Here is a 21,132-nt window from a genome sequence, read left to right as displayed (position 1 = left end):
CATGAGACTGCTAAGCTGGTGGTTCCCATACTCTCCTAGAAGAATTCTGGTTCCCTTGTACCTAAATGTCACTTGAAGAACAAAGATAATAGCTGTTGCATGGTTGTATGAATTGCTAAGATGACTGGTCCCACTGAAGAAGAAAGCCTGATGTTCCCCCACCAGATGCTGAGTTTCCTATTCAATTAATATATTTCTAAGTAAATTGGTACAAAGTACAGTATATTCTTTTCTTGTTTAGTTAGGAGAACCCCTGGTGGGCACTCCAGCATGTATTAGATGGTCAATAAATATTTTATGAACAAATGCATGAGGTTGGAAATATATAACATTATAAAATTATGTGCAATTATATAATTACAGAATAGTATTACCTAAATTTTAATATGCATAGTTTGTTGAAATTAATAAATGACTATACCAGCTATTCTGTGTTAGTTATAGTTTATAACTATACCTCCCCAATTTTAAAATAATTCCCTTATCTTGAACAAACTCAAAATACTGAGCAGGTTTTAAATATAGTATACATACCACCTCACACCAGTTGGAATGGCCATCATTAATAAGTCCACAAATAACAAATGCTGGAGGGGGTGCGGAGAAAAGGGAACCCTCCTGCACTGCTGGTAGGAATGGAAGCTGGTACAACCACTATGGAGAGCAGTATGGAGGTATCTTAGAAAACTATACATAGAACTACCATATGACCCAGCAATCCCACTCTTGGGCATATATCCGGATAAAACTTTCCTTGAAAAGACACATGCACCCACATGTTCATTGCAGCACTATTCACAATAGCCAAGACATGGAATAAACCCAAATGTCCACTGATAAATGACTGGATTGTGAAGATGTGGTATATACACATAATGGAATACTACTCAGCCATAAAAAAGAACAAAATAATTCCATTTGCAGCAACATGGATGGAACCAGAGACTCATACTGAGTGAAGTAAGTCAGAAAGAGAAAGACAAATACCATATGATATCACTTATATCTGGAATCTAATATATGGTACAAAGGAAACTTTCCACTGAAAAGAAAATCATGGGCTTGGAGAACAGACCTGTGGTTGCCCACTGGGAGGGGGAGGTAGGGGGAGGGAGTGGGAGGGAGTAGGAGGGACTGGGAGCTTGGGGTAAATAGATACAGAATGTTGGCCTTCCGGATGGATCAGCAATGGGATCCTGCTGTGTAGTACTGGGAACTCTGTCTAGTCACTTAAGATGAAACACGTAATGTGAGAAAAAAGAATGTATACATGTATGTGTAACTGGGTCACCATGCTGTACAGTAGGAAAATATATATAAATAAATGATAAAAAAATAAATATAGTATACATAGAGGTAGCATATGTAAAGCCATACATATCAGGGGAATTCAGAACTAACACTTAAGGGGAGCATGTACTGTGACTGAATGAATTATAGACTTGCCATATTAATAGACAAAAATAATTTCTTTCAATCTCTCTGAAAATGAATGAACATTTTATTTCCCATTGTTTTCTGGCTATCTGAGGAACTAAACACTTCAAGAGAGATACTATGTTTTATTTATCTCTTTTATCTCTGGTTTCCAGTAATGTCTAGCATAGAAATACTCAATAAACATTTGTTGAACTAAACTATATGGTAAAGCCAAAAAAAAAAAAAAAAAAAAGGAGTTCCCGTCGTGGCGCAGTGGTTAACGAATCCGACTAGGAACCATGAGGTTGCGGGTTCGGTCCCTGCCCTTGCTCAGTGGGTTAACGATCCGGTGTTGCCGTGAGCTGTGGTGTAGGTTGCAGACGCGGCTCGGATCCTGTGTTGCTGCGGCTCTGGTGTAGGCTGGTGGCTACAGCTCCGATTCGACCCCTAGCCTGGGAACCTCCATATGCTGCAGGAGCGGCCCAAGAAATGGCAAAAAGACAAAAAAACAAAAACAAACAAACAAAAAAACTATATGGTGATAGTCATAATAACATCTAACTTTGGATAGAAGTAGGGAGGAATGTCAAGCTATACGGAGCCAGAGATGATAGAATTCAGAAGCATTATTCCCTTGGAAAACCATGGTAAGTACAGCAGATCAGAACAAGTAAGGAAAAGGAATCATACAGAATCTATCCAAGCTTCTCCAAGGATAACCAAGATGGGGCACGGAACAAGGGCTACAAAATCTTTCACCATGTATGTACCTTCTCTACTCTCACTCCATTTTTCTCTACCACTAGTAAACAGTTTTAATAAAGAGTGTAAACAATAGCTTTAAAAAATACGACCAATGTACTCTGAAGGATAACTGAGATATTAGTTTAGACCTACAAAAGCATTAGGAAGAACACAATCAACACAGCTTAAACAAAGTTGCCTAATAACTAGTTGTCTATTAGTCTGCTCATTCTATTTAGCTTTCCTAAACCTGATGAAGTCACTGAGATGCACAATGCATATAAATAGATCTCAAATAAAAATAGCTCATTAAGTCAACCAGCTTAACAGAAATTTCTTTTTTTCTTTCCTTCTTTTTTTGTCTTTTTGCCATTTCTTGGGCCGCTCCCGTGGAGGTTCCCAGGCTAGGGGTTGAATTGGAGCTGTAGCCGCCGGCCTATGCCAGAGCCACAGCAACACATGATCTGAGCCGAGTCTGCGACCTACACCACAGCTCAGGGCATCGCCGGATCCTTAACCCACTGAGCAAGGCCAGGGATCGAACTGCAACCTCATGGTTCCTAGTCGGATCTGTTAACCACTGAGCCACAATGGGAACTCCCACAGAAATTTCTTTCCGATGCTAAACATAGTGCCTATTGGTCCTAGTGATAGCAAAATCCTCTCTATGTAGATCAACTGAAAAGAATGTTTATTTTGGGTTGGTCATAGTTTTAGGGAATGACTAATTTACCGCACTGGGAAGTAAGTAAATCTAGAATAGTCATTTATCTATTAGCAAAACAAAATATTCTTTTCTTTTCCCTTTCCAAAAGAACTATAAGGGTAATAGACCCTTGAAAATGTCCATTTCTAATACTTTGAGAAATTAAAAGTAAGGTAACAAATGGCTTATTTTCATAACAAAGTCAGAAATTAAAAGAGGAAAAAAAAAGGAAATCTTGTTAATCTTTTAAAAATACTATAAGGTCTAAATGAATTACTTTAAAAATCCCAATAGTTTCTGATCTTGCTTTTAGGCTTTGAGTTTCCAGCAGATTCACTTTTCATTATGTAAGGTCCCAGTTTGACCTTACAGCCTCCAAATAAAGTTTTGTATAATCTAAACAAAATAGGGAACGGGAAGTTTTTTCAAGAGTTCTGATAGAAAGATTGACTAAATTTTCCCTCCTAAATCAGGTCAGAAATGACATTTTGACACTGTCTGAATAGCATGCTGCCAGAGATGCTAACTTTAGAGGAAAAAGAAAAACCCTGATTTTCAAATCCTTCCTGGTGATTAAAAATCACACGGAATGTTTAGCAAGAAGAAGGGCTAGCCATCATACCCTAATACATTGAATTACTTCTCACACAGAAGTGGCCCATCATTTCAGTAGCAGGGTAGGCACAATCCACTGTCCTGATAGACTAAGTATACAGTTGAATATCTACACCTAGCAGTCAACATTCTTTGTTCATATGTACTGAGTGTGGAATGCCACTGGTTGTAATATTTCATTCTAATAAATGGGAGGCAACATTTCTTAATATGTAATTTCTAGTTCTTCCTTCTCATCTTCTGTACTTGAACTATCCTGAGTCCATTTATTACTTTCCTGTTATAGAAAGGTGTTAAGATCTATAATCCACAATGTCCTATTTGTAATGCAGAACACAGAAAGTCAGAAATGTTTTCATTTGAAAGCTCCACTCCCCCTTACATCCCCCAGCCCCCTTTTTTACCTCATTTCCAGTTGACATGACTGCAACCACTGGAAACTTATTAACTTCAACCTCTGTGACACCTACAGTTGCCAGAAGACCAATCTCTGAGGGGCCCATGTGGGTTCCTTTGGCCAAAACACATTCTCCTCTTTTAATGTCATGGCCAATGGGTCTGAAAATCAAAGCAGAACCATAAGCAGTAGGATGAAGGACAATATTTTCTCAACTCACAAGGAAATTTTAGTGTAAGAAGAGGAACTCAAGGGGGAAAAAGTCAAGAGATGAGGCAGGAGCAGAATAATAAAATGAAGAAATTCTAAAAACTCTATGCTTTTTTACTTAAAAAAAATTAAATCACACTACAGAAGACAAAAATAGGTTTATAGCTATTGCTACTAAATAGGAATATGTTACTCCAAATTTGAAAATTGTTTTACAAATTGCTTTGTACCACATTCCAGTCAAAAATCTCAATTGCAAACTTTCTTTGATGTAAGGTAAGAATTTACATGAAAATACCTAATGCCATTAATGATAAGAGGTCCATAACTTGTCAGCTTTGTAATGAGGAGAATAATGCTAATGAGGTTACAGTCATGGAAATAACTTCCATTTAGAAAGACCACTTAGGTTAGTCCAGTTCTGTAGTGGCAGAGGTCCATGCACCTTGGCCTGCTGCCATAGAGATGAGAAAAAGCAAAGCTTTGTTAGAAAATGTTGAGCAAACTGGTATTAATGGAATCAAGGAAAACATGTTCCATTGTAAGGATATTTGTTCGAAACACAGACACTACGTATGGTAGGACAAGTAGTCTCATTGTCATACATAAAGATTAGCACATTATTCCATTATTACTGGTAGTCAGTAGAGGAGGTGCTTTCAGTTAATTATATAAAAACTCTGGGGCAGAGTTCCTGTTGTAGCTTGTGGTTAACAAACCCGACCAGGATCCATAAGGACGTGGGTTTGATCCCTGACCCCACTCAGTAGTTAAGGATCTGGTGTTGCTGTGGGCTGCAGTGTAGGTTGTTGCAGATGCAACTCGGATGCGGTGTTGCTGTGGCTGTGGTGTAGGCTAGCAGCTGCAGCTCTGATTGGACTCCTAGCCTGGGAACTTCCATATGCCACAGGTGTGGCCCTGAAAAGCAAAGCAAAACAAAACAAAACTGGGACTATTTGTATTAATATCACATCTTGTATTATCTAGGGATAAGGATAGGTAATTCTGAATTATCTAGGAGTGGGATTAATTGTGGATTATGTAGGCTCATGACTTTACCACCTTCACATGTTACTCTTGAATATTTCATTTGCCCTTACCGACTTCACAAAAAAGTAGGTAAGGCAGACATAAGATACAGAATTCAGAACATTTATTTTGCTACTTTTAAAAAGCCTTGAAAGCTAATGGTTAATTGACTGAACTATGAATTTATAGTAGCCATGCTCTCCTGAGATCATGATCATGGTAAAAACAAAAGTTGGCTATACATTCAATGTGTTATGAATTTACCTGATATCTTGGCCTGGCCGAGCTTGCACCAGAATTCGTACTTCAAGCTCTTCAGTGCCCTAAAAAAGAGCAAATTGTGTAATTTCAAACAGAACAATCTCTAACTGAATTTTGATCAAAAAAATTTATCTACTCAAATGCTTTTATCATGACATAGGCCCAGAATATATATAAATATAGAGGATCATAAAACCTTTTGCTAAACCCTTTGAACATGATGAATTTCTATTCATAGGTTCTTGAAAAATTAGGTTTGATGCCAAGAAATGAATGAATACATTTTCACTAATTCTCACGCATTTAAAAAATGTGCCCGAGTTCCCGTCGTGGCACAGTAGAAAAGAATCTGACTAGGAACCATGAGGTTCCAGGTTCAATCCCTGGCTGTAGCTCCGATTGGACCCCTAGCCTGGGAATCTCCATATGCCACGGTATGGCCCTAAAAAGCAAAATAAAAATAAAAATAAAAAAGTACCCATTCAAATATTGATTCTTACTTTGTAAGCAGCATTCTCAAGGAAAAACAGGAAAAAAAAAATAGATTGCTACTCTAAGAGACACAGTGAATGTGTGTGGAGATAGCCTTCTCTCCTGTTCCCATAAATTATGGATTCAATACCATCCCAAGGCCCCCAAATATCTGTAGAAATTTCAGTGAAGAACTTATAGTTTGCCGGGTAGTAGATTTCTATAAATTAATGGTGATCATCATTTTTACATTTATGGGCTGTGAATAATATTGAGACACTGGAACTGTATCTTGTCATCTGGCAGAGTATGTGGACGCATGTGTTCTGGATTTCAATGCTTTCCTGGCTTCCCTGATGTCAGTAAATCTGTTGAACAGTTTTAACAGTAGGGCAATGGGATCTGTATGCCAAGAGTTGAATTTATAAGCCTTATTTGTGAGAAGATGGTTAAAAAAAAGAAAAACCCCCAAATCAAGAAATGAGGGTGTCGGTTCACTGAGTAATTAAAAAAAAAAAAAAAAAAAAAGGAAGCAAGGGTGTCTTTCAGCATGGCCCAATTTTACTGTATACCCAGCCCTGGAGATTATATTTATTTTTAATTCTAATTTTAAAATACAAAGTCTCCAGAGTTCTCGTCTTGGCTCAGTGGAAACGAATCTGAGGATGCGGGTAGGATCCCTGGCCTCGCTCACAGTAGGTTAAGGAGCCAGCATTGCTGTGAGCTGTGGTATAGGTCGAAGACGCAGTTGGGATCCAGCATTGCTATGGCTGTGGTGTAGGCCGGCAGCTACAGCTCCGATTTGACCTCTAGCCTGGGAACTTTGATATGAAGCAGGTGGGGCCCTAATAAAACCCCCCAAAAACCCCAAAATCAAGGTCTCCTAAACCTCTTCAAGAAACAAATAAGGTAGCCAATCTTAAAACCTCAGGTGAATCACTGTTGTATAGCAGAAATTAACACAACATTACAAATCAACTATATTTAAATAAAATAAATTTAAAAAGTCCTCAGTGGAAAGTATTCTTTTGTTAGTGAATGATTATCTGCTTTCAATAATTGCCATTAGTTTCAGAGAGCTAAAGTCCTACTTAGATTAAAAAAAAAAAAAAAATCCCAGGATCCTTTATTTTAGGAAATAGAGGGTGAATTGACATAAATTTAATGTTTCCAGGCTGTAACTTGGTGGCACATATTTTCCTGAATTATAGAAAACCAGAGCTGAAAGGGTCATTTGGTTTAAACACATGGCCTGGTGTAATATTCGAGAACTTGCCCATGTGTTCTTTGCTATTAAATTCTTTTCTATTAAAATTTCCTCCACATTTTATCAGAAGCTAGTCTTGATGAACAAACTTCTCAGCTAGAAGGTATGTCAATAGTTAATACCTCTGCTCTCATGTCTTGAGGTAGTTTCTTTCCTTGCTTGCATGTGAAATTTCTTGGATCAAATGTGTTAATTCTGCTGTAGTCATAGTAATGACCGTAAAAATATCTGCTATAACAAAAAGTGTTCCAGCCCAAGGCAATTCCTTATTTACTGGAGACCCATCCTACAATGTAAAGTTCTAACACAACCAAGAAAATTGGGTTAAACTCATAAACGTTACAGAAAATGGGCATGACTTTTACTGTCATAGGAATGGAGCCATAAGACCTGGTAATGACGTACATCATCGGATTCCCTGATAAGTTCGGTATCTTCCACTTGTACTACTGCATCAGCACCGCAGGGGATTGGAGCACCTGTTGTAACCCGCATGACTTGTCCTGGCATTACTGTCTGAGTCGGCTGGAAATACAAACATGTAAGAATTGATTACTTTGCTGTTACAAAGGAAAAGTCTATAGGAACAGTCTTTGAAACAAACCATAAAAGGAAAGTCTTACGGTCTTATTCATTTTAGGAAAATGTAATAAAAGTCACAAATAGGTGCACTTACACCAAAGAGGTTTTCACTTGATTTAAGGTAATGACTATTAGATGTCTTTCTTGGTGCTCTGTTTTCCTTTTGAAGAACTGCCACTTGTATTTGCCACTATAATTTCTCGCTCAGTGTGAATTTTCTTTTTTTTTTTTTTTTTGTCTTTCTTTTTTTTTGCCATTTCTTGGGCCGCTCCTGCAGCATATGGAGGTTCCCAGGCTAGGGGTCGAATTGGAGCTGTAGCTGCCAAGCCTACACCACAGCTGTCTGTGACCTTCACCTCAGCTCATGGCAACGCCGGATCCTTAACCCACTGCTCAGGGACCGAACCTGCAACCTCATGGTTCCTGGTCGGATTCGTTAACCACTGAGCCACGACGGGAACTCCTGAATTTTCTTAATATGCGTAAAGTGATTTGACAATCTTTAAAAAAAAATGACCTGCAATATTATTTTATGGATGACAATTATGAAAAACTAGCATGTTGATGATTTACTGAAGTTCTGATGTTTGAGAAATATAGTACTCTATTAACCAAATTTTGGTTAAATAAAGGCAAGCCAGAAAAATTAATTAGTGCTCTTGAAAAACTTTCTAAAATATAGTTGCAGCTAATAATAGTCTAGCAAATGTAATTAAATAATTTAAAAATTATTCCAGTGTCTGCTATGACTTGGGTTAAATATTATATCCAAGATTTTCATTGTCTGAGCTCTCATATGGATGTTATAGGAGATCGACAATAGGACTTACCCTGGAAACTTCTCCCAGCATAAGAGAAAGCATATTTCTGTCAGATCCATCTGATAAATATGACCTGGCCTCGGAAGAGTCACTTGTCATGGGACATGATTTAGGTCAGAATTGGGAAAAGGAATGTTTAAGTTTCCCCCTAAAGAAAATTCTGAGACAGCATTAATTCCCTATTTAAAAAATTTACCTCTTCAAATATATGCTTCTTAAGTGTTTAAAATGTGAGGTTACAACAACGTGAATATACTTAACATTACCTAACTGTACACTTAAAAATAGTTAAGATGGTAATTTTATGTTACACATTTTTTATCACATTAAAAAATCAGGGGCATTCCCGTCATGGTGCAGTGGTTGACAAATCCGACTAAGAACCATGAGGTTGTGGGTTCAATCCCTGGCCTTGCTTAGTAGGTTAAGGATCTGGCGTTGCCGTGAGCTGTGGTGTGGGTTGAGGACGGGGCTCGGATCCCACATTGCTGTGGCTCTGACGTAGGCTGATGTCTACAGCTCTGGTTACACCCCTAGCCTGGGAACCTCCATATGCTGCAGGAGGGGCCCTAGAAATGGCGGAAAAAAAAAAAAATCAGGGAATGGCTAAGGAAAAATACTCTTCCACTAGATGTACAATCAAAGTAAAACTGGAAAGTAATTTGTTAGAAAAGCCTTAATCTCCTCAATACTCTGTAAAAGAATCTAAAAAAAAAAAGGATATATGTATAACTGAATCATTTTGCTATACCCCTGAAACTAATACAATATTGTAAATCTGGTTTACTCCAATATAAAATGAAAATTAAATTAAATTGAAAAAAGAAAGCTTATTTCCATAATGTTATTGCTGTGAATAATACCACCAATAGCTAATATTTATTGAGCACTCAATCTATGCTAGGCTCAGTGTTAAGTGCATTATTATAATCTAGAATATAAAGTTTACAAAGACAGAAATTTATTTTATTTTCTGTTTGCCTCTCTAGATTACATTATCATTTCTATCCTGTGCTATAGCCCAAAAGGCTGACCTCTATGGATTGTTTCAACCAGGTTCTCATCACTCTTGCTTCTGGTTAGGTTCAGTCAATGGGAGGGGCCAACAAGTGATTAGAGGGTAGGAGAGAAAGAGAAGTAGAATTTTTATTCCCCTTGCACTTTCACTGCTAGGCTGCAGTTTGGTGATGGCTATATCATTTCTAAGACCCAGGCCGTCGATCCTATTGAGTGCCCTTTTCCCCAGGTCCAGGTACACTCTCTCCCTTCGCCTCTTCAGATCTAGAGGTGGTGACAGAATCTCACTTATGCATCGCACTCCTTTTGTTAGTTCCCTTTAACACTGTCTATATAATTAATTAATCTTTAATTACCCCTTTTCCAGACATATTTATTGCTCTATCATCCCAATGCCTAGAAAGTGTATAACACAAAGCTGACAGTCAATAAATATTTCTAGAATAAATGAAGAAGCATGCATGATCTCATTATCACAACAACTACATACTGTATGAAATCCTTCTTGGTTTACAACTTCAGTGTTCCCCTGATTCTTGGGATAAGATCTGGCAATTAGTTATGTACATTATATTCCCTTATTCTGTTATCTGAATAAAAGACATTACAGGCTTATTCAGTATCATTTACATTCTAATGCAATTTTCTACCAAGATAATGAATAGAATTTCTTTTAAAGATTAGGATTAATTTTTTTCAACCCCAGATACCACCTATTATCTGGTGCATCTCTTAATTCACCATACATTATCGCCATTTTGCAGTACAGTGATTTCTGATGAAAAGTATTACACTTTTGATATGATACATGTGTTTTTTAATACAGATGCTAATGTCAAAATTATCTTCTGAAATTGTGGCACAAAAATATTTAAGGCATTCTCATCATGGTTCTGCATCCATGAGGATGCAGGTTCGATCCCTGGCCTCGATTAGTGGGTTATGGCTCCGGCGTTGCCATGAGCTGTGGTATATAGGTTGCAGCCTCGGCTTGGATCCCTCATTGCTGTGGCTGTGGTGTAGGTCAGCGACTACAGCTCCAATTTGACCCTAGCCTGGGAACCTCCATATGCTGTGGGTGAGGCCCTAAAAAGACAAAAAGAAAAAAAAAAAAAAATATATATATATATAGTCCAGAAGAAGTCCTGTGCACCCCCCCCCCCCCCCCCCCCCGCCAAATGCCTCTTTGGCTGAGGCAGAAAGTGAATCCTAACGTGAGTTTTAGGGAGGTTACTTCTTAAGCTGAAGTGTGTTAGCCTGGAGCCCTACCTCAAAATTTAGTCTGGTTCAATGTACACTATTCTATAAATTTAAATTTTACTGTAGTTGTATTTTTTCCTTAAACTAATTCATAAGAAGTGTTTTTGTGTGGCTGTTAAATAAAAAATTTGGCTCCTATCCAAGACCAGTACTTCAAAGTGGTAGGTGAAGAGTTGCTACCAGCTCATATGTCTAATGTAAAAGGTATCGCTGGATATATAAAGACATTTATATATCCACTTAGAGTAGATATATGAACTGCAATTGAATTGAATCAATTAAATTCTAGAAATACATGAAGTACTCCTTTTGATTGTCAAGACTACTAACTCTTTTTAAAATTTCTATTGATATATGTACTTTACATGCTTAGTAAGTAAAAACTATCAAAATCTTGATTTTTCTCCTTAATAGAGGTGTTGAGTTAGATTTTTTGAACTTTGCCCAATGATAGCATTTCATAATTATGTAATTGAAATTGAAAGTGTCCAATGCTAATCAATAAGACCAAACTGTTAAGTGATTTAAGACTGAGTATTTCAATATACCAATAAATCATGTTGTAAATCACTGTCTCAGTGTATACAATGGTACCCTAGTATGTACTTTCAATAAATGAGCAATTTGCCCTTTGCAAGATATCTGAGATTATTGTAAAGTGTGTACGTGTAAGATACTTTAGTTATAGATAAAGTTCATCACAGGTAATTTGAGGAAAAACCCTACTTTCTTGTATAGTTTTGATCTTTTTTTCCCATTGAGGAGTTCCCGTCATGGATCAGTGGTTAACAAATCTGACTAGGAACCATGAGGTTCGATCCCTGGCCTCACTCCCTGGGTTAAGTATCTGGCGTTATCTTGAGCTGTGGTGTAGGTCGCAGACTTGGCTTGGATCTGGCATTGCTGTGGCTGTGGCTGTGGCCGGAGGCTACAACTCCAATTAGACCCCTAGCCTGGGAACTTCTATATGCTGCAGGTGTGGCCCTAGAAAAGACAGAAAGACAAGAAAAAAAAAAAGTCTTATGAGAACTTACAAGAATTTGACAATTTTTAAGTTTCACAACTTTTCTTGTGATCTTAGTTATCAGTTGGAAGTCTTAACTAGCAAATAAAGTTTAAGAGTCCATGAGGCTCTTATGAATCAGCTACCTATGCCTAAGTATATTAGGCTGTAACTACCCAAACTATTTGTAATTTCCTAATTCCATGCAATTTTTCAAAAAACTCTGGGTCTCTCCACCTAGAATGTTCCTTTTTTATTTCTGTTTTTGTAAAACTCTCTTAGGCCCAATTCCGCAGTTATCTGCCTAACCGTTTTAGGATGAGGTGCTCAGCCTTTGTATCGTGCTTCATAGCAAATGATTGATAGCATTACTTTAACACTTAACATATTATATTTAGTTGTTTATATTCTGTCTCCTCCACTAGATTTAAACTTGTTAAGAGTGGTAATCACATATTTTTTATTTTTATTTTGCTTTTTATGACCATACCTGTGGCACATGGAAGTTCCCAGGCTAAGGGTTGAATTGGAGCTATAGATGCTGACCTATACCACGGCCACAGCAATGCCAGATCTGAGCCCTGTCTGTGATGTACACCATAGCTCACAGCAGCGCCAGATCCTTAACCCACTGAGCAGGGTCAGGTGTTGAACCTGCATACTCATGGATACTAGTTGGATTCGTTAGCGCTGAGCCACAATGGGAACTCTAAGAGTAGTAATCATATATTAATCTATTTTATATTCCTAGAACCTAGCACAGTGCTTGGTACAAATAGTAGGCACGTTTGATAAATGCTGGATAGACTCAACTGAAAATCAGAGAAGTACTCCTTGAGTAATTGATATTTTGGAACTTTGTTATAAAAATGGTTATTTTAGATGTTCACTGTTGATAGAAATACATAGCAAGAGGTCAAGTAAGTTATGCAGCCACAATGCAAATAATTTACAAAAAAGGGACCCAGGCCTAGTTGTTCTTTTTGTCAGGAAAACAGTCATGAGGACCAAAACCAGCCTGTGTACAGCATGGATAAGGATCTAATTACCACAGGGCTAGTCTTAGCTTAAGAGATCTGAACACAGTACTCCTCAATGCCTGGATGTAGAGGTGACGGAACTAGGCTCACCGCCATTGGCAGCATTCTTCTCCTATTTTTACTCAACCCCTCTCTATTTTTAGTACATATGAAAATACATTTTAAGGCATGGGGCATAGCTTTTGCTCAAACCACTCTATCTACCTATTTATTTATTTATTTCATCCTTTTATGTAATGCTTATGAATGCTTGGTGGTAGCAGAAGTTTTGGTCTTCCTCTGGTCCTAGTTAATAAAGAAGGTCTCAGCTGACTTTCACAACTCCCTGAATTAAAACATGCTCTCTATTTCCTCTTGAACATAATGAGGCCCACAGCACAACTTTAAGTTTGTAACTGTTAGACTTTTTTCTTGTATACCTGTAAACTACTGGTTTAAATTCAACTGAGTTTATTCCCAAACTTGTATGTGCCGTTTGTGTCAATAGCTACTAGTGAATTAAGTTACTTAAATACATATTACATAAAGTAATGATATATGAGAGTGAAAAAAGTTTTTTTTTTTCTATAAAATTAAGGTAAACCTTTGGAAAACTCATTTAAAAAAGGCTGTTAAGAAGAACAGCTGTTAAATTAGGTATGGGTGAAGCAACTATAAAAAATTGTAAAAATATAATAAAAATTTAGAAGGATATTATACTTAGTTATTTTGTAAAAGTTACTAAAATTTTTCTCTACTCCGAAGAAACCAAAATTGGAAATAACATAAAATGCCTTTCGGGTTTAATTAAGTAAGAAAGACCAGATAGAAATTCAAATAGCAGATGCTTATTCAAAGAAAAGATTTGGCTTTCCATCAAATTATTGACAAATAAATGTTCATTTATTTAAGATAATTTATATTTATTTAAATGTAAAAGATAATTTCCAACTTTAACTTATTTACAATTAAATGGCCAGTTACTTGTCTCAAAAGCACTGAATAAGAGGACTTCTAGAAGTTTACTGTGGCTCAGTGAGTTAAGGATCCAGCATTGTCAGTGCTCTGGCTCGAGTTGCTGCTGTGATGCAGGTTCGATCCCTAGTTTGGAGATTTTTATAAAAAAAAAAAAAAAGAGGATTTCTATTGTGCTTCCACTTTGACCCATTAGTGCTTTATTTCTTAGTAGAAATATATGCCAGTTCCCTAGTTAGCTCCCTAATGGAAAAAATTAATCTAAATGATTAGCTGGAAAGATAAAATAATCTGCTTCAACTTCCCTGTTTGTAACACAAGTTGGGGAAAAGTCTGAGAAGACTATTTAGAACTGTAGCTCTATTTAGAACAGGAATATAGGAACAGAGATTCATCTAATCATAGGGCTGGAAAATACTTGTGGGACATGTCTGTGAGACATACCAACAACACCATGCCATATATTAATAGATGCAGTTTCTTTTGGTTAAGAAGAAATTATTTTTGTCCTTTTTCATGGGAGCCATATTTTCATCTCTTTGATAACCTGTTTAATCCTTCTCTAAGATTTCCATTACAACAATGGCAGAAGTCTAGAGTTAGATGCTGAAAGTCTATGAAGCTAAAATCCTTAGGGCCTTTCAGGCCTATGAATCTCACCTGTTCACCAGCTTGGGATTCCCCAATGATGAAACGATCTCCTGGGCCATCAGCAGCTGTGAGATGAACAGAAGCAAGAACAAACATCAGAATAGACCTATAGCAAGGAATAAGAACCTAGAGTTGGAATTCTAACATTTGACTCAAATTATCAGATAAGGCTTCAGAAAAGTGAAATACTTTTCTGATCTAGTTTATGCCGCAATAGCTTTGTTACTACTGGTTTGATCTTTGGTATCCTCATCTCACCTGTATCAATAGAAGTGATCCTAATTATGTCCTTTGTTGGTGTCTCTGGAGATGGTTTTCCCGTTGTTGCACAATTTCCACTCTTGTAGTTTTTAATAGGAAAGTATTAGTCTATCCTTCTAAATAAATACCATCTTATCCATGGGGATGTATGTGCGATGTGTGTGCACACTCATGGAGACATATATGTGAAGTAGGAAGTGAAAGAGGAAGAACATACATTCTCTTCTTCATTTGGCACTTGAAGGAAACAAGTTATGAAATGAAGAAACTCAGGTAGAAAAGGTTCAGTACTTTTAACAAGTTCTTGTTAGTGGTAGAACTAGGGCTAAAATTCAGTTCCTAAATTTCCAGTATAGTATTTTTTTTTTTTAATGATGGATCAAAATGCTATTTCCAATTCAAAATACATAGTGCTGCATCACAATTTCCATTGACTTTATTTTTAAATTGGAAGAAACACTTTCAGAATTGAGAGGGAAGAAATTTCATATGCAATATTTTTTCTACATACAGGAGTTCTCATTGTGGCTCAGTGCTAACAAACCAAACCAGTATTCATGAGGACACAGGTTCAACCCTGGCCCCACTCAGTGGGTTAAAGAGCCAGCATTGCTGTGAGCTGTGGTGTAAGGGTGCAGATGTGGCTTGGATCTGGCATTGCTGTGGCTGTGGCATAGGCCAGTAGCTGCAGCTCCAATTCAACCCCTAGCCTGGGAATTTCCATGTGCTGTGGGTGCAACCCCCAAAAAGATAAAGTAAAATAAAATAAAAATTTTTTTCTACATACAGTATAGTAATGGCTAGATGAATAAAGTGTCCCTGGAACTAAATGTATTCAAAAGGGCTTTCTCACATATGATGTGGATTTCGGACCAATACTACTGGCAAAGCAATGCCGACCTAGTGAGTTTTATGACCATGACCATTACCTCCTTGTCACCTGCACACAGCCAGGGTTTAGGGACACATACCCAGCAAAGATAACACTGTGTATATGAATATTTTAATCATATTTCTGTCATGCTGATAAACAATAAAAAGTATTTTCCCTCTTAAAGAGGACATACCTGAAATTCATTGTTTCTTTAAAAAATTATTAATTTACTTATTTTTTATTAAAGTATAGTTGATTTACAATGTTGTGCCAATTTCTGCTATAAAACAAAGTGACTTAGTTTGATTTTGATAAAATTGGAATAACCATACATTAAACATAATATCTTTTAAGGCTTTTTATTCCTTTCATTCATTCACTAAATTTCTACTGAGTGTCTTCTATGTCCCGAGTGTCACATTAGGTGCTGGGACAGAGTAGAGAGTAAAAACAGCTATTGTTTCTAATGTAGTGTCAGTCTGTTGCAATGCTTTTCAAACTCCAGATCACAAATAGAGATGCGCCGTAAAATCATCTTGTAAACAATTTTTAAACGAAAAAGAATAGATAATATATTTTATCACATATGGTAAGGATATTGTTTCATGAAGCATTTTTATTTAAACATATGTATGCATATATGTTTATATGTATTGTATATGTTATATATCTATATCATTGGCTTGTGATGTATAATGTATTTATATGCACCTTTCTATGGATGCAGTGAAAATAAAACTCTTAAAGTCACCGATGTAGTGGAGGAGATATATGTTAATCAGATAATTACATTAATAAATATAAAATTTAATATAAACTAAGAAAACCACTCTAAAGGAAAGGAACACAGTTTTATGAGTGCATACGGGGAAAGTCCTTGAACAACACTGGAGGGTCAAGAAAGCCATCCTGATAAAAGTGTTTCTGATCTGAATGTGAAGGATGAGTAAGAACTGAGTAGGCAAAAGGGGTGTGTGTGTGCGTGTGTGTGCGCGCGCGTGCGCACAAGAGGGGGGGAGAGGGAGGGAGGAAATGGAAATGTTCCATCTAAAGATATTCAACTAAACAAAAATAGTGTGTGCAAAGGCTTTGGTTCATGTCCTCCTATTTTACAGTCTAGCTACTCCTCTCAGGAGTACTGTAGCTCCTTGAGAATACCAAGGTGACTCATATTTCATTGTCATAACTTATGCTTAGAGTGTCCATAACCCCCTGCTTGGAGTGTCCTTTCCTTTTCCCTGCCTTCTAGTTAGACTTCTTAGCTTTTAAGACTCAGCTCAAGTGTCACCTTCTCTTCTCTAGGAAGTCATATTTTACTCCCCTTTCCTCAAGAGTCACCTAATTTCTTATTTCCCTAGTGTATTCCTGAAATAACTTAATTATGACTTCCTAATATATTTGTAATCATTTGCTTATTTGTCTCAGGGAAATTCATAGTACTTGCTGAATAAGAGGTATTCAATAAACATTCATTATGTGAAGTATTCAAATGTTCAATAAATGAATGAGTGTAGCACCTAAGAATCCTTTTAGAAAGATGCATCAGAGTTCCCGTTGTGGCACAGTGGTTAATGAATCTGACTAGGAACCATGAGGTTGCGGGTTCGATCGCTGGCCTTGCTCAGTGCGTTGAGGATCCAGCGTTGCCGTGAGATGTGGTATAGGTTGCAGATGCGGCTTGGATCCCGCGTTGCTGTGGGCCTGGTGTAGGCTGGCAGCTATGGCTCTGATTCAACCCCTAGCCTGGGAACCTCCATATGCCGTGGGAGTGGCCCTAGAAAAGGCAAAAAGACAAAAAGACAAAAAAAAAAAAAAAAAAAAAAAGATGCATGCATGAGTGAACAAATATATAATATTTTCTAATACAAAAATGCTGTATTTTGAATGCCTTCCATTTTCTGCTGGTCCATGTATATTGTTTTCCTCAAAGTGTGAGTCAACATTCACCATCTTTAGAACGTTTGGAAAGATAGCTCTGATTTGTTCTATATAACTTAGCATGGTGTCTAGCTTATCAATGATGCTTAGTAAATATTTGTTAAAAGAATAAAAAAGTGAATCTGGCACTTCCATAATACTTAGGTGGGAAGTTTGTAAATGACCTCAAACACATTAGTATTGTGTTTTTTAAATTTTCTTAAACAATCTCCTAAATGTGTGTTATCTCTTCAGCTAGATAATGAACTCCTTAGAGGTAGAGATCCCTTCTTTTATTTCTTTTTCGAAACCCTTTGCTCTTCAGTCTTCCTCCTGTCTCCTGTTTCCCCACTCATGCTAATACACACACACTCAAGATGGTCATATCAATGTCCAAACAAATACCGCTGAATAACGAGTCACTAGAGGGAATCTGGGGCAAGGCTGGTACAGAAAGTCAGGGTGACCAACATCTGAAAGAGCCCTTAAGTGATTCTAAAAAGCAAGATACTTTGTTATCAAGGAAGGTGCACTGACTGTGGAGAGAACATGTGCTTACATCAACTATGTCCTCCACCTTGCCCTGAAAAGTTCCACCTGAGAAACATGTCTCTATACTGCTGGCTAAGGAAGGCTCAGTCACCCAATGTTACTGGAAGGTTCCTGGTACCAATGGAGGAGTAATATTTACCATTTTCCTTACAACAGTTCTTCTCAACCCTTAATGTACACAGAAATCACCTGGACAATTTGTTAAAATACAGATTCTGATTCTGTGGGTCTAGGACAGGGCCCGAGGTTCTACATTTCTAACAAGCAGCTGGTTCATGGATTACTCTTTTTAAGAGGCAGAGCACTATAAGACTGAACTTAATACAGACGAATTCAGACTAAGAGAAAATTTAATAAAAAATCAGTGAACTACAACAGAAGCCCTAATTTTTCATCAATACCAAGTCTTACTATTTATTATAAAAACAGAAAAGTAATGATCAATGTCTCTAACTTGCTGATACTTATTTTATATCTATTAAAGAGACAAGTAAAAGTTGGCCTTTCTCTCTCTCTCTTTCTCTCTTTTTTCCCCCCATTTTTGGCTGCCCAGTGGCATATGGAGTTCCCTGGCCAGGGATCAGATCTGAGCCGCAGTTGCCACCAAAACTGCAGCTGTGGCAATGTCAGATCCTTAACCCACTGTGCCGGACCAGGGATCAAACCTGTGTCCCAATGCTCCCAAGAGGCTGCTGATCCTGTTGCAACACAGTGGGAACTCTGAAAAGTTGCCATTTTCAAGATGAATTCTACTGGCTTGGGTAGGAGGGGGCAGAAATGGAGATATGGTGGCGGATGAACCTAAAGCTGCAAAAGAAACTAAGTTACAGTACATCGTTAGAAAAAAATGGATGGATTCCAAGGATTTCTATAAAGGCTTAGACTCTTTCCCTCCTAATTCTGGCATTTCTGTTAATAAGTTTTCTTTACAGTTTTATAACTGTAGAATTTAATTTGAAGGAAATGATAAAGGCAATATAAACCAAATCCTAACAGCAAATGCATTACATAAATAATTCATAATGCTTAGTACCCAACCCTGAAGCTCTTCCCACTCCTATCTTTTTTAATGCCCAGAAAACACTTTTAGTCTTGTTCATTTGTTTATTTGAAGATTTCTGATTATATCATTTGATATAAAATTGATACCACTAGATAACTATTCATTGTGGCAATATATAGAAAATGATCATCCCCAGACATGTGCCTTGGAATTATCCCTCGTTTTCATTTTCCAGATATGAAGAAACTCTCTTTAAATACCTCAAAATGCTTTATAGCTATTCATTTATTTTCAATAATAAAAGTCTCATTATTTCCAGGTTAGGGCTGAATAAATGGAGGCCACGGAGATAGCGTAGCTTTCAGAGGTCCTAAGAAATACCTTCAACACAGGAATAAGGCAGAGGGATTAGTAATAAGACTTTGTTAAATAACAGAACAAACCAAGATTGGATGATGGGCAAGAGGGTAATAATACTTACTTGTATACTAAAATTAACATTATAGCAAGAGTTTGGGGTGGGGACAAGGAAGGTGCACAGCAGGTTTAACACTTGCTGCAGTTATACCAAAGAATTAAATCAGGTGAGTTGATTGGAATTTTAAATCTGCTGCCTGGAAAGCAGGGAGCTAGGAGTAGGAGAGACGGATGAGAAGGCATTTTATATTCTTTACCACAGTCTTCCAGGAGAAAATGCCCATTTATTGGGAAAAGATAAATCATTTCCTTAAATACACTGTTTTAAGCTTTTTGGAGTTAACTAAAATGAATTATTCCAAACTATCTCTCTGCGCACATGAGTGATGTTCCTACATCAGCAGGCTTTTTTCTTCATCTAAAGTGTCCTACAGTGGAAGACAATAGGCTGTCGAATGAGTAGGAGAACCAGCTATGGCCAAAGGATTTAAATGGGCAAAACAGAAATGCTAGAATATGGCTTTTGTGAAAGAATAAGAAAATCAGAAAGGTTATACTGAATTTTAGTATGCACTTTAAGCCACTTGGAAGGAAGTACAACAAAATGTTAGTAATAGCTAGATAGTGAGATAATGGGTAATTTTATTTTATTTTAGTTTTTTTGGCTGTGCCTGTGTCGTGTGGACGTTCCAGGGCTTGGGGTCAAACCCACACCACAGCAGTGGCCTGAGTCAAAGCAGTGACAATACCAGATCCTTAGCCTGACGCACCACCAGGGAACTCCTGGGTAGTTTTAAAATGTTCTTTTTCGGAATTCTCTGGGTTAAGGATCCAGCGTCGTGACTGCTTTGGCTCAGGTTCGATCCCTGAGTGAATTTCCACACGTGCCATAGGCGTGGCCAAAAAAAAAAGTTCTTTTTGATTTTCTGTATGTTCCATAAGCATGTGTTTTAAACATAATGTAAAAAAGGAAAAAAGCTTTAAAATTTACTTTACCTAAATGGCAAGGATTTCTCGTAATATATTTTTCCAGGACTGTTTGTTAGGCATGGTTCTCAAAATAATTACTGGCTTACGATTTTCTTTCTTCTAAAATGATCCCCAAACTAATCCTAAAGTGATAAGCCTTTTAAATTGAACATTTTCAAGAATGTGAACTTGGTATTCTGAGATAGTTTTGCCTTTATTAACATCTAAGAAGCAACTGTGAGACAATGGGCACAGGGGTGTGTGAATGCATCAAGAAGATGATTAGCTTAATCAGTGTGAAGAGAGAAATAACTCTTCTAAAAATAGGGGTAAAACTGCTGTATTGCTTCTCACTGGTAATATGCTACTTTCATTTTCTTTTCTCTGCTTTTATCTTTCAAATTCACTCCCTTCTGAATGCAATTTTAGGTTTACGAGTTTACAGGGTCTTCCTATTATTTATATTCTCATCACTTGATTCCTGTCTTCTTTCTACTCTTTTTTTTTTTTTTAAGTAAAAAATCTATTCCTACTTCTTATTTCCTTGGCTATTTTTCACTGTCTTGGTTTTTCGACTCACCTGAAAGCAAGTGATCTCCAGGTGGTTTGGAATTTTATCTCACATGTTTCTGAAGGATACTGGCTAATGCTTAGTGATCCAGAGCAAGTTAGCAACCTCCTTACACCTAGAG

General features: G+C 37.2%; 1 protein-coding gene across 47 annotated transcripts in view; it reads right to left on the bottom strand.

The window, feature by feature from the left end:
• The window catches only part of GPHN (gephyrin), a 567,426-nt gene that overhangs the window by 78,230 nt on the left and 468,064 nt on the right, over positions 1-21,132 (bottom strand). For 30 of the 47 annotated variants that reach the window (NM_001243302.1, XM_084966151.1, XM_084966158.1 and 27 more), the window contains 4 exon segments: positions 3,889-4,042; positions 5,385-5,443; positions 7,525-7,644; positions 14,457-14,512. In NM_001243302.1, coding sequence (NP_001230231.1) covers positions 3,889-4,042; positions 5,385-5,443; positions 7,525-7,644; positions 14,457-14,512 — 389 coding nt within the window. 47 annotated transcript variants of the gene reach the window in all.

This window comes from Sus scrofa, chromosome 7 (genome assembly GCF_054392235.1).
Source record: "Sus scrofa isolate SSC_HxYL_T2T_F1_AM1 chromosome 7, Sscrofa_HxYL_maternal_Yorkshire_Landrace_v2.0, whole genome shotgun sequence".
Lineage (NCBI taxonomy): Eukaryota > Metazoa > Chordata > Mammalia > Artiodactyla > Suidae > Sus > Sus scrofa.
This window is presented reverse-complemented; position numbering and strand designations above follow the sequence as displayed.